The sequence below is a fragment of the Cuculus canorus genome, chromosome 3, assembly GCF_017976375.1.
Source record: "Cuculus canorus isolate bCucCan1 chromosome 3, bCucCan1.pri, whole genome shotgun sequence".
In the NCBI taxonomy this organism is placed as follows: Eukaryota; Metazoa; Chordata; class Aves; order Cuculiformes; family Cuculidae; genus Cuculus; species Cuculus canorus.
In genome coordinates, this window is record NC_071403.1 from 68,778,650 (window position 1) to 68,792,175 (window position 13,526).

The 13,526-nt window shown below is 41.5% G+C and overlaps 1 protein-coding gene across 1 annotated transcript in view; it reads right to left on the reverse strand.

The window, feature by feature from the left end:
- Window positions 1–13,526, reverse strand: part of KIF13B (kinesin family member 13B) — a 142,918-nt gene that overhangs the window by 19,797 nt on the left and 109,595 nt on the right. Inside the window, exons 32-36 of the mRNA XM_054062336.1 lie at window positions 12,836–12,928; window positions 11,739–11,891; window positions 10,685–10,762; window positions 9,975–10,028; window positions 360–477 (exon numbers count right to left, since the gene is read on the reverse strand). Of these exons, the coding sequence (XP_053918311.1) occupies window positions 360–477; window positions 9,975–10,028; window positions 10,685–10,762; window positions 11,739–11,891; window positions 12,836–12,928 (496 nt within the window). The remainder of the gene's footprint in view (window positions 1–359; window positions 478–9,974; window positions 10,029–10,684; window positions 10,763–11,738; window positions 11,892–12,835; window positions 12,929–13,526) is intronic.

Sequence of the window (13,526 nt, forward strand, 5' to 3'; positions counted from 1 at the left end):
CTGTCTCTGCTGTTTTGCTCATGTAATGGATAGCATGTTCTGAGCCCAGCTAACTTTTCACTTTAGAAATTGCACTACTGAGGTCAAGACTGCATCGTCAGATAACTTCAGATGCATTATTTACCTCTTGGCAGAACTAGCCTCAGATATCATGAAGGGGCTGGTTAGAGCGGCCTAGAGTCTGAGCAGCTTCACCACAACCGCTAAACATTCACACAGAAGGAACTGCATGGACATTGCTCTGGAGAAGAAATTTCTCTGCATTTCTGAAAGCAGCTCAGCTTTACCTGACATTCAGGAGCTGCGGTATCTTCACCTCATTTTAAGGAAAGTTGTCTTACCTTTAGGAAAGCCCTTACCTGGATCTGGAGAGTGGTTTTGCTGTCCAGAGCCTGGCAGAGAGGTACGAGATGGACTAATCCCTCTACTGGAATTTGTGGCACCTTGGGATACATCTTGCTGACTCTCCCATCGGCCCTAAGGAAAACAAGAAGTTGTATTTTTCAAAGTTAGCACACCAGCAAGAGTACAGGAATACTTACATACCATGCCAGCCTGCAGAGCCCCCTTGCAAAGCTCAGAATGCACAGAGCTGAGGAAAGACCCTTCCCAGAGGCACTTTCTGTTGAAATACCCAGTTCTGCAAAGATAAGCACCCTCAGCTCCCATCAGCATCAAGGCACATAAAAAAGCTACTTAATAGACCTTAAAGCTATAATATTTCACTCAATTGTGCAGCTGTGTTTTGTAAGTTGAGTACACTACAACCAGGTGAAACTAAAATAGTATTGTCTTGCCCAAAATTCTCAAATATTTTGTGTATCCACTCTGGAAGCAACCATCAATAAAGTTCCCCTATGGCAGGGGGTTGCAACTAGATGATCTTTAAGGTCCCTTGCGATCCAAAACATTCTATGATTCTAAGTCTCTCAAAGAGAAGGGGTGAGGACAGACAGAGCTCTGAATAAGAAAAGAAATAGGACCTTAGACCTAAAGGCTGGACATTAGTGCCTAGGGTCAGGTAATGGATGAGCAGATCAGATCAAGAGAAAGAATTGTGGTAGCACTAGTTTTCTAACAGCATGGAAAAGAGAGAGATGGAGTACACAATAACAAGATGCAAACATCCTTTTTCTTGGCTCCAGGTAAGACAAGACAGGTTAGAGTTTTCATATGGTTGGGGAAGATGAACCAAAGTGATTTTCAGACCTGCAAAAGCCCAAGCGTAGATGATATAGGAAGAAACAGCAACTGAGAAAGCAGTAGGCCATTTGCCTTCCCAAGGATTCTTTAGTTGGGTTCTCATGTGGATTCCAAAGGAGGTACACACTGTTCTGCATGCAGGGTGTGATTTCTCTCGCTTTTATAAAATGTCCACTGTGTTGCATCTTTCACCCCAACCTTAGGGCTCAGAAACTGGCTCAATGAGAAAGTATTTTTTTCCAAACTGTGTCATCCTGGTATGTAAAATCATTCAAAGATTTGTCTGTAATGATTACAGTAAGTGGCTGGCCAAAGGGTCTCTCTGTTGATACAAGACAGTATAGTTTCATGTTGATAGCAGACAGTATTTTGCAAACTGAGCACCAAGTTAAGCGTGCACAGCTGAAGGGTAGGCACTGAAATCCATGTGGTTGTCCTGCAGATTTCTGATATTGGTGCACCTGGAATGCCTGCCAATGCAACTCCTTTGCACTGCCGAAGAGTAGGCTCTAATAAAGCTATATGGTACTAATTTACTTAATTTACAGGAGACTTTAAGGGAATTCAATGTCCATTGGTCATACAAAACTGATCTCAACCGCTACAAGAAGTATCCATATCTCGTGGAAAAGTGCTGTTCTGTTCAGGTAGCATAGAGCCCTCAGGATGACAAGCTTGTGAAGTTTCACTCTTTCAGACTTCAAAACAGAGGTTTCTGTAAGAGGACAGAATGCCGCAGCCAAACCAATTCAAACTGAAGTCTGATCCCACTTCTGGTAAATAGTTACACTACGGTTGGTACAATATCTGCACTTGTTGGGATTATATTGCATCTGTACCCGAATCTTGTTCTTTTAAAAGACATAACAGAAAGAGAAATATTTTTACAATGAGATGGTACAGCAAACATACTAGAAAGGAGTCACAAAGCATGGATGGAACTGCTACATCCTGGGGGAAGAGGCAGGGGGAAATGCACTTTTTCAAGAAGCTTCACACTGTTGGATGCAAGGAAATAATCTGACCTTGAACAGAAAAATGACAGGCAGCTAAACTAATCTTAACTGTAACTTGAAGTCATGAATGTTTCACAAATAATAAATAAGCCAGGATAGGAGGAATAGATTTCTCCAATGGGTTGAAGGTCACACTGAGCAGCCCAGAGCAAAAATCGTTTCCATTTGGATCTATAAGTTAGTCCCACAGAAGCTCTCCTGCTTTGAATAGCAAGTAACTTGCACGTTCACAGAGCAGCACCCGTCTGCAGACCTCTACCAGCTAACATCTGTATTATCAGCTGTAGAGACAACTGGTGTTTTTCCTCTGAAGTAATGCTCAGGATACCTAAAGACTAATTGGTGTCTAGGTGGACTGGAGGCAGCTATCCTGAATGTTAAAACTGATGTAACGCAGGCTGGGACTCGCAGTAACACCAGGCATTTGTTTAGTCTTGTACTTTTGAGAACTTTGGTGTTTAAGCCCTTCTTGAAAGTTTCCTGCCCTACCACTGCAGATGACAGAGCTGTTCTACCCATACATTAAGCCCCCAACTCCAGCATTATCTTTCACCTGTAGCTCATTTGTTTCTTACACACATCAAAAAGCCAGGCTTAGTCTAGAAAATTCTTCCTACAAAATGCTTCTCTTTCCTATACCTCTCCCCAGAAACTCTTACACAGGCTTTTACTTTCTTGTGATTTCACTGGTGCAGGTTTTCTTTCCACCACGTGCAGTGTGGCCCCACATTACATTCAAACTTCTGCTTCGGAGACTGCTTCCTTATCCTGACATTTTGATCATTTCACACACCGCAGCAGACACCAAAAACCAGCATGGAAACAGCCAATGACTTCAGACTATGTTCAAGCGTTTCCCAAAGTCTCCTTTTCTGGCTCCCACTGACAGGTTAGTTTGCAGAAGAGCCAAAACACAAGAAAAGAGTTCATACCCTACCCAGGTGGGGCAAGTATCTCAGTGTAATTCAGTATTTTTTGGATGCACCAACTCAGTGGTGCTGAAGGAGCTTAAAAAAAGAAGACTATCTGGTGGGAAGTCGTAACGAGACAAACAATACTGAAATACTGTTTGGTTTTGTTGCTTTCTGTTCTGGTCTGCTATGAGCCGTCCATAAGAAGACAGGCTGAGAGAACTGGGCTTGTTCAGCCTAGAGAAGAGAAGGCTCTGGAGAGACTTTATAGAAGCCTTCCAGTACTGAAAGGGGCTACAGGAAAGCTGGGGAGGGGCTCTTGATCAGGAATAGGACATGGAAGAATGGTTTTAAACTGAAAGAGGTGAGATTTAGGTGAAATGTTTTCCTGTGAGCGTGGTGAGGCCCTGGCCCAGGTTGCCCAGAGACATTGTGGTTGCCCCATCCCTGGAAGTGTTCAAGGCCAGGTGGGATGGGGCTTCGAGTAACCTGATCCAGTGGGAGATGTCCCTGCCCATGGCACGGTGGTTTGAACTGGATGGGCTTTGTGGTCCCTTCCCACCCAAACCCTTCCATGATTTTATATTGGTATTAGGTCAAGAAAAAGGAACTCTGGAGGGATGCAAAGCATCTCAAGGCTTCTTTTTTGCAGGACAGAATGACGTTTGAGTAGTGTTACTTTTGGATCATAGGATAATGATCTACTTACTAAGGACTAATGGACAAAAATACATGTCTTAATAGTTCTATCTACAGGGCAAGAATAAGTGCTTCTGGAGAGTAGAAAGACATATGAAACAGGAAGACCATTACAGGGAAGTTTTCTAGCTTACTCGAACACTGACTCACAGAATCACTAGGTTGGAAAAGACCTCCTGAATCATCAAGTTCAACCATTCCTATCAACCACTAAACCATGCCCCTGAGTATCTCATCCACTTGTCTTTTAAATACCTCCAGAGATGGTGACTCCACCACCTCCCTGGTCAGTCTCTGCCAGTGCCCAATGACCCCTTCTGCGAAATTTTTTTTTTTGATATCCAGCCTGAACCTCAGACATTGAACAGGGCTGGACCCAGCACTGAGCCCTGGGGGATACCACTTGTGACCGGCCTCCAGCTGGAGTTAACTCCATTTACCACAACTCTTTGGGCCCGGCCATCCAACCAGTTTTTCACCTAGGAGAGTGTGCGCCTGTCCAGGCCAGAGGCTGACAGTTTCCTAAGCAGAATGCTATGAGAAACTGTGTAAAAGGCTTTACTGAAATCCATCAAGACTACATCCACAGCCTTTCCCTCATCCAGTAGGCGGGTCACTTTGTCATAGAAGGCGATCAGGTTAGTTTGGCAAGACTTGCCTTTCGTGAACCTGTGCTGACTGGGCCTGATCACCCGGTTCTCTTGCATGTGCTTCATGATAGCACTCAAGTTCACCTGTTCCATGACATTCCCCAGCACTGAGGTCAGACTGACAGGCCTGTATTTTCCTGGGTCCTCCCTCCGACCCTTCTTGTAGATGGGAATAACATCAGCCAGCCTCCAGTCAAGTGGAACTTCCCCAGTCAGCCAGGACTGCTGGAAGGTGATGGAAAAGGGTTTGGCAAGCACGTCTGCCAGCTCCCTCAATACTCTTGGATGGATCCCATCCGGTCCCATAGACTTATGAGTGTCTAATTGGGCAAGTAAGTCTCTAACTACCTCCTCTTGGAACATGGGAGCTTTGTTCTGCTCCTCTAACTCCTGGGTATGTACACATAGGGAACAACTTTCCTTACTACTAAAGACTGAGGCAAAGAAGACCTCAATGCAGGCAAGGCGCAACCAAATAATTTTCTGATCAGAATTTAAGCCAGAAGTGTCCTTCACTGACTGTTCCAACAAAATTAATTTCAGGCAAGTTTCTCACTTTCTAGATGTGTTTGGATGATTCAAAACCCAAAGTAGGTAAGAAACAGAGCAAAACACTTTCAGAATATTCATCCTGCACAGAGAGAATGGCAAGATTTATTGACTTTTTCCTTAGGAAAAACTTTTTTCTTAGGATCTTCAGGAAATTTTGTTTCAGCCTCAATATTAGGGATGACCACAATTTCTACTTAATTTTAATTCAATGTTCTACATTTTGCCAAGTTCAATAAAATGGAGGTCCGAGAACAGGAATATGCACTTGAGAATGGGATTTGTCTGGCCATGTACTTGAAGTGTGTTGGGTTTTTAAATAACACTTGCTTTGGAGTGGAAAGATCACTGTTTTAGACTAAAGTTCAGATTTGTTAGGGGCCATGTGAGCCTCAACTCTGAGACCACAGCAAACCATCAAAAAGTAGGTAAATCAGGGTAACAGGAGGAAAAATACTTGAAAAAGAAAATACTGATGGGAACTGAAAGGGTCAACTATCATGTGAAGAATCTGCAGAGGCAAAAGGTACTCCACGAACAATTGATTTTACTAAACTGGATTGAACAATAACCCATCTCAATCTCACAAAAAGAAAAAATAGAATTATTAACTATATTAACTTGATGAAGTTCTCAACTTTCACCTACGCATGTTATAGAGCACTCTCACATGATTGCTTTGTGCATTCACTAACAGAAATACTTAAACTTTAAGTCTGAGCAACCGGTATTATTTAGGCACTGTGAATCTTTCCTCTATCAAGAAGGGTGGCAAGAGAAAGGAAGGAAGCTTGTAAATCATTTGTCCAGAAGAGCCATCATTTCATGAATATATTTGGTCTCTGCCAAGTGACCAAACAGAGGTCAAGCGACTTAATTTAACAAATCAAAAATAGCCACTGGAAGAACACATATCCCTTGATGTATTTTGATACAGAGCCACTTATAAAGTGTTTTATATTTCTCCTTCTTCTCCTCTGCCTTCCCTTCTTTCACACATCCTCCACGAAAAACATCAGGGAACTCTATTTCAGGTCAGCACCAACACACACAAAAACTTTAGAGCAAATCTGGGTGATTGCTACCTAAGTCATTTGTAGGCTTTACCTGACAATTCTTTTCTTGAAGCTGACAGACCATTAAAATGCTGCCACTGGGTAAAAGAAATGAATAGTTCTTGCGTTTTATTATTTCAGCAGTTCAGAAAAGGTTTAGGAAAAGGTGACCATGTAGCACTTAAGTACAAGCATGCAGCTGGACACAAGGCACTTGTTCTCATGAACAGCAAGATTATCCAAATTCATTTACCTGGTCCCAGTCTGATGAAAAAACACTCATTCCCGGTAAAACCTGAAGGTTAAGGGGCACAGTCTTGTCTTACTTGGCTTTTGCATACAAGGTTTTTCAGATACTAGATCTTTGGGACAGGAAGGATGACTGTCAAAGACAGAATGGCTACTGTGCAAAGGTGTTTTAAGAACAACTCATGACATCCGTCATTAGTATGCGATTATAGTCTCAAGATGAAATCTAAAGCAAGTCAGAGGTGCTTCCATTCTTTATGTATCTGATTCATTCAGTTTAAGTCAACTGCATTTTTAAACTTCCAATGCAAACACCCTGGAATGTGAAAATCCAGCTCTGTATTCTTTACCACCACTAAGAGACTCTATACTCCTGCACCACCTGACAGGTGACAGGACGAGAGGAAATGGCCTCAAGCTGCGCCAGGGGAGTTTCAGATTAGACAGCAGGAAAAAAATCTTCACTAAAAGCGTTCTCAGGCACTGGCAGAGGCTGCCCAGGGAGGTGGTTGAGTCACTGTTCCTGGAGAGGTTTAAAAGGTGGGTAGATGAGGTGCTCAGGGATCTGGTTTACTAGTGGACAGGTACAGTTGGTCTCAATGATCTCAAAGGCATTTTCCAACCAAACAATTCTATGATTCCATGATATGCTGATGTGCAAGCTGAAATAAAATTTATCTCACTCTCCTCTAACCATATCTGTACTGATAACAGGATTACTCCCTTCTCATTTAAGCAAGCAGATATGACTTAGAGGTGAGACCAAATGCAGTCCTGTTAATTAAATATGAAACACCTATAAGACTGTGCTCTGAAATACATTTAGAAAGCATCTCCTTGCCTTCTCAGCCAGTTAGGTAGCTTAATCTTACGGGTTACTATTAAAAAAATCTCAGCAGCGACAAATATTTCACCTGAATACCTATCTCCACGTGAGAGTCATCCTGCTCTTTAGAAGCTCTCTGTGGTTTCAGTACAGAGATATTCTTCAATGTTTTTTCACAATGTGCCAAAGCCACTCCACTGCTCCAGGCTTGGAGAAGGGCTCCTCTAGATTCTCATGGCGATGTTTAAAAAACAAAGATACAGCTATGGCTGCAAAATGAATCTGGGTTCTAATTCTGGAAACTCCTGATCTGCCCATTTCAGTTGCACCAACACCATCTTTACTTCTTACTCTAACTTGTTTAATATTCTTGTTTACAGGAGAGTGAGTCCTGGCTATTCATAGTGCTGAAGGATCCAGCAGACTCCACATTCATAGTTTTACCAGTATGAACAAGGCTTTGCATACAGGAATGAGACTCAAGAACCCTTTCCACTAAGCTCAAACTCCATGGTAAAGATAACAGGAATGTAAGGAATAATAATGTTAAAATTAGAGAGAAAAATGAAGTAGTGAAATAAAAGTTAAGGAGAGGTACATTCTGAAACGTGTGGAGAGGGTTGTTCTGAAACGTGCCAAGGGCTTCCACCAATATTAAAGTATGTGAGCATGACATTAGTTCTACACCCCACTCAGGACGCCGTTACTATCCTGTGACTCATGTTCCTTACACTATAATAAACCACATGTTCGAGATTAGTTTATTACAGTCACCTGTAAAAAAACCCAAATTCCTCGTAAAACAGTGATGAAGACTTCTTTTTCACTTAATTTCTCTGCAGAGAAATTAAAACTGACAGAGATCTTACTTAGCTGAAACTCTGCATATCAAGCCATTCTCAGATCCTTTATGCAAAGGTAGTAGATAGGACTGATACCACCAGCGTGCTTGGTGGCTTCTGTGTGCTACAGGAACATTTAAGGGTTTGTTTAACACTTCACTGTGATTACAAACGCTCTCATTCATCTCCCTTCCCCCCAAGGAAACTGAACAAAAGATCTATTTGAAATCAGAAAACCCTAAGAGGGGAGTGTCCTGAGTAACAAGTGCCTTGAAGCGAAGCATGCTGCAAGCAAGGAGGTGAGAAATGCAATCTCAGCCCCATGTTAGGGTGGCACAGGGCATTAGTCAGCGGCTACATCAACCACGGTGAGGAGCTGCAGAGCCCCATGCAAAGCACTACTCGTTGACTCTGGTTAAACAAAGCTTGGCACAACTAAGGGGGCAAACAGTCACTCCTCCGAGAGTGTGAATGTGACACTAAGGATAAACATGTTTTCCATTGGCCCAGTATCAATTTTAAGTCATTCTTTCATAGAAATCAGGAGTTGTTAACACTGAATTATCTGAAGCCAAAAAGCCTGAGAAAGATTTGGAAGAAACTCTCGACGTTTCCCTCCTCTCCAGGCTAATACACATGAGTGGCACATATTTGCTTCGTTCATGTCTATCTTTTTTTTCAGCCAAGATGAGGTCATCTCTGAAATAACTTCTCCCTGTCCAAAGAACTGTGAGAAACGGCATTAAATAGCTATAGCTCTATAACAAACCATAAGATGCACCCAAGAAGGAGAAACTTCTCTCATTTGTACCAGTTTTACACTGTATTAATGACAGGCTTTTCAATGGAAAAACTCATTTGCTATGTACTATGCACACGAGACACCACTTGCAGCACCTTCAAAGCAGAAAGTAAAAGCGTTTAAGTGAACTAAATAAACTTTATAGTGAGATAAAATTATTATCCCACTCATTAGGTGGACCTAATGCGTTACCTCTGCTGGGACCTTTGGACTCTGAAACATGCAATGAGAGAAATCACCGAGGGGAAGGGAGGAGAAAAACAGAAATCGTTAAGAACTCTAGCCTTTAATTTTTGCTTTAAAACCTTCCAATATTGAAACATCCCACAGTTCTCTCCAAATAGAAGTTGCTATAAGCACTTTATCACCTGCACATATTTTAGCATTCTCTATGTGGATCAGATGTAGCAGATTTTGCAAGCATTGCTAGCGCACTACATCAAAATTCTATTATTCTGTGCAACGACATTATGCATTAAAATGCCTTGTCACCACTAGATTCTCCCTTTTAAAATGACTACCCGCTTGCTGGCAGAATATCTATCAGGAGAAGACCCTTCAGTTTATCTAGGTTTTGGAAAATAGGTTTAAATGTAATCTTTCACTTTTTAAAGAAATACCTTTGATCTATACTGTTATATTTAAGGAGGGTAATGGGTTGAATTATCACACACTGCAAGCTTAAGACTGCTGGTTTCCCTCTGAAGGTCAGACACTCTCTTAACAGGCCTCTATTCTGTCCTAGAGGTGGACCTGAACTTACATATAAACCCAAATTTGTCCCTTACCCCAGAGCTTTGCCTCCACCCAGGTAAAAGCTTTGGAAGAGCTCTGAAGCTTAGCAAGGAGAAAATGTCCCCTGACAAGTGCTGTGTGATGGATGGCTACATTTAATCTTGTCTGCTCAACTCAGGTCTGCCACGGTACATCCCACAGCAGCCGGCAGCAGTGCTATGTGACTGATGAAGCCCTGGGAACTCTCCCAGAGAGGTCTAATGTAGCACATTCAAAGCTTGTATGCCCTAGGAGCAGTCTCAAGGATACAAGGAAATACACGAGTGTGCCCCATCTTTTACAGACACTTCCCACTCATGCCCTTGTTAATTGGAATAGTGCAGTAACCACAGCTACCATTTTTCTGCAGGTTTCCCAGGAGACCTTCAGGTACTTACCCGGTTACTGCTCAGGTTATAAGGGGGTGCTAAATCTTGGCGGCTTCCAGAAAGCTGAAACAATTAAGGCAATCAGAATTATTTCTTAACAAAAACATAAGCAACTGATACAAACATGAGGAAGGGTGAAAAGAAATCTGCTGTTAAAGCAGAACTGAAATCCAAGAGATAGAAGGTGACATCCCAATTATTGACCTGGAAGAAGCCAGCATCTGACAAGTTTGATTACCAACTCTACTAAAGCATTTAATTCCAAATTTTGGATAACATAAGTCTGATTTTTCTTACACACTAAACAGGAAAAGACAAGGTCCCTATAACACTGTTACGAAGTTTAAGTTCAGTGAATACGTGTAATTTGCTTTCAATCTTCTAAAGAAAAGAAAACTTCAACTTGACAGCTGGATTAAAAAACCTCCAGTGTTCAGAAAAAAAAAGAAGGCAGGTCTTTCTACATTGCTTTTTCAGATAGGCTGGATTTATAGGGATGCTTACAAGCACACCAGCCTGTGTGGTGAAAGCATGAATATGTTCAGATTTTGTGTCCGCTTAGCAATTCCCATGCTCACAAATAGTACAGAGAAACAGAAGGGTCAAATGGAAGGAAATTTATTGCTATGGTCTATGACTCTGGCATCACAGGGAACAGTAATTGAAAGACTGGACCTGCTGCCCTCAACATGCTGCAGACACCAGCGAGGAATACTCACCCGGTTCACATTGGGAGAGCTCAGGCTCCTGCGGTACAATTTCCCTTTTCCCATTAGCTGCTCTTTCACAGCCACTTCCTGCCAATCACAGAGAAGCAAAACAAAGAATGTATGCATGTTTTGCGAGCATCTAAGCTCCAACCATCCCAAGATATTTTTGTCTATACAAGAAAAGGTTTCTAAGTAGCCTTACTGCATATGCTCCCATCTGTAAAGTCTACTGTAGCCTAAAACTTGTGCATAGCATGGCTAGGAAAGAGTGGATAAACTTTTAACATCTAGTATTTTGCTGAGTGGTACACATAGGATTTTACAAGTAGTTTTGATTCTAGGACATGACTGTTACAGATGTGAAGGCTAATTTTCCCTTTCCTAACTCGGCTGCTATTCTAATACTTTAGACTAATTAAAGTCACGGAACTTGCTTTCCATACTTAGTGCATCACACTTGACTATTAATTTATAGTGGGCAGGCACATACTATGGCTTGCTTTGCATAACTCTCCTTTGTACTTGCATAATTTACATCCAGAAGAACAATTTTCAATAAAGTTTTCTCTCTCTTGTATTTTTCCTGGTAAACAGATCAAGTAGCAGTATTTACGATTAAAGCAATCTATATCTTCTTTATTGACAGAACGGGTTGGGTTACTTCAAGGTAGAATAAGGGCAAAATGACAAGAATTCCACTAGCAACTTCAGAAAATTACTAAAGCCCAAGCTTCAGAAACCAAAGGCTAATGCCACACAACTACTTTTTCTGAACCATAATTAGCAATGCATGTCTTAACAACAAACAAACAGATTCCATAAGAGTGCATTTGATATAAAGCTCCCATCTATCCATATTGCAGGTGAGAACGTCTCTGTAAAGACAGCTACATTTACTTCTTTGGATGCTTGCCACACACATACTTTGTAGGGCTGGGGAATGCACTGAAGTGGTGGTTTTGGTTTGTTAGCCATTGCATGCACTTCTGAGAACATTTGCATCATCACACGCTGTTCTCAGTAAGCACATGCTCTACTGTCTGCTACAGCCTTAAAAACAGACCTGGCGCAGACGATCCAAGGTGAGAATGTTCTCCACAGCCAGCACACTCCGCAAGTACTTCTCAATATAGGCTTCCGAGTCAGCTGAAGCTGCATCTTCAACATTTGCTGCCATTCTGGCTAGTGCCTCCCGCTCCTCAGCTCCTTGGGCATCCTAGGAAGACAAAATGAAATGTCAGCCTTTTAAAACAAAGTAAAAATTTCCCACACCCTTCCCGAAAAACTACATTTTTAAAACACGCAGGATAGATTCAACATAGTTTGCTCTTAACCATAGGATTCAGATGTCTTGCTGGAGATCTCTAAATATATGCTTTATTACACTGAAGGAACTTGTGCCATGCAAACTGCCTGGGTGCTCCCACCACTTTCACGGACATCTCAAGCTATATGTGGTGATTGCTCTTCTGTTTTGAGTTTTGACAGTCTCACAGTAAGATACTGTCATTGATTAGCAAAAGGGCTGCATTCAGATATTTTTGTAATTAAGAAGTCCTTAAATACATTTGGGGCATTACTTATCCTCCAAGGAAAACAAGATTTCAAGTGACTTACAAGAAAAAAAATAGAACATTGCTTGAGAAACATTTCACTGCAGAGCGCTAAATACAGCAGAAAACAAAAGACAGTCTGTCAGCAATCAGACTTTCGGCTCTTCGCGTGTTAATGTTTTTACAAGTGCTCTGATAGAGCATCTGTTTGGAAGGAAAGGATTTGCATTTAACTATGAACATACTCAGGAATCAAGAGTTGCATAAAGACATTACTTAGAAAAAGCCACTTTATTTTTTTACATATTCTCACGATCCCTACATTAAGCACTTCACCTCATCTTTATTCCCCTTTTTTCCTCTCTCTTCAAAATGTTCCTTCAAGAACCCAAGCAAATAGATGCTCACTCAACAAAATACACAGTGATGCTGATAAGACACCGGTTGTTGACATGCTAAGTCACAGCATGTAAAGGAACATGCTTAATCTTTTGTAAGAACCATAGTTAATGCTTGCAGCAGCAAGAGCCAGCATGCCTGAAATAAGGGGAAAATCATAAAGTTAGAGGCTCCCGGCCAATTTCAGATACACTGATATCTTATTTACCTCTGGAATATTTGAGACTATCTCAAAAGTGACACCACAGCCAGGAATGGAACTTCGGTGAGACATTCTTCGGAGGAAACTCTGTGCAAAACCCTGTGGGAAGACCAAAAAAAAAAGGAAAATATTTCTTGCTTTAAGGAAACCGTGGTTTAATATATTTCAACTGAAGTAAATACAGTTTAAAATGAAAGACTTCCAAACCAAAAAAACTAGCCAATAAATATGTAAGAGTCAAAGACTCTAACTTGGAGATAAATCATTTGCTTGTCTGTGTTTTAAACCGAGACAAAGGATTAACTTCCTTCATTGCAAGGTGACTGCTTAACCAGCACACAAAGCATTTGCTAGTTCTAGAGGTGGGGTTTTTCAGTTGATACAGCCCTAGGTGACTTGTCTTGAATATTGACAAGTACAGACATTAAATTCTTGACCAAAGAGATCATTATGAAGAATGATTTAAGGGGGCATGGTCATTGTTTATGCTGACTTGGCGCCTTGCGGGGTTAAGGACTGGACTGTTGAATTAATGCAGAGATGAGTCATTCAAAGATGCTGCTGAGCTGAACACCCAGGAAAGGTTATTGATGAGGACTTTCAGAAACCTAGCAAGAAAGCCAAGGATTCAGTGTCGAATAGAAGTAAAAAACATCATTGACTAAATCCGTAGAAAAGAGAATTGATGAAGACTTAA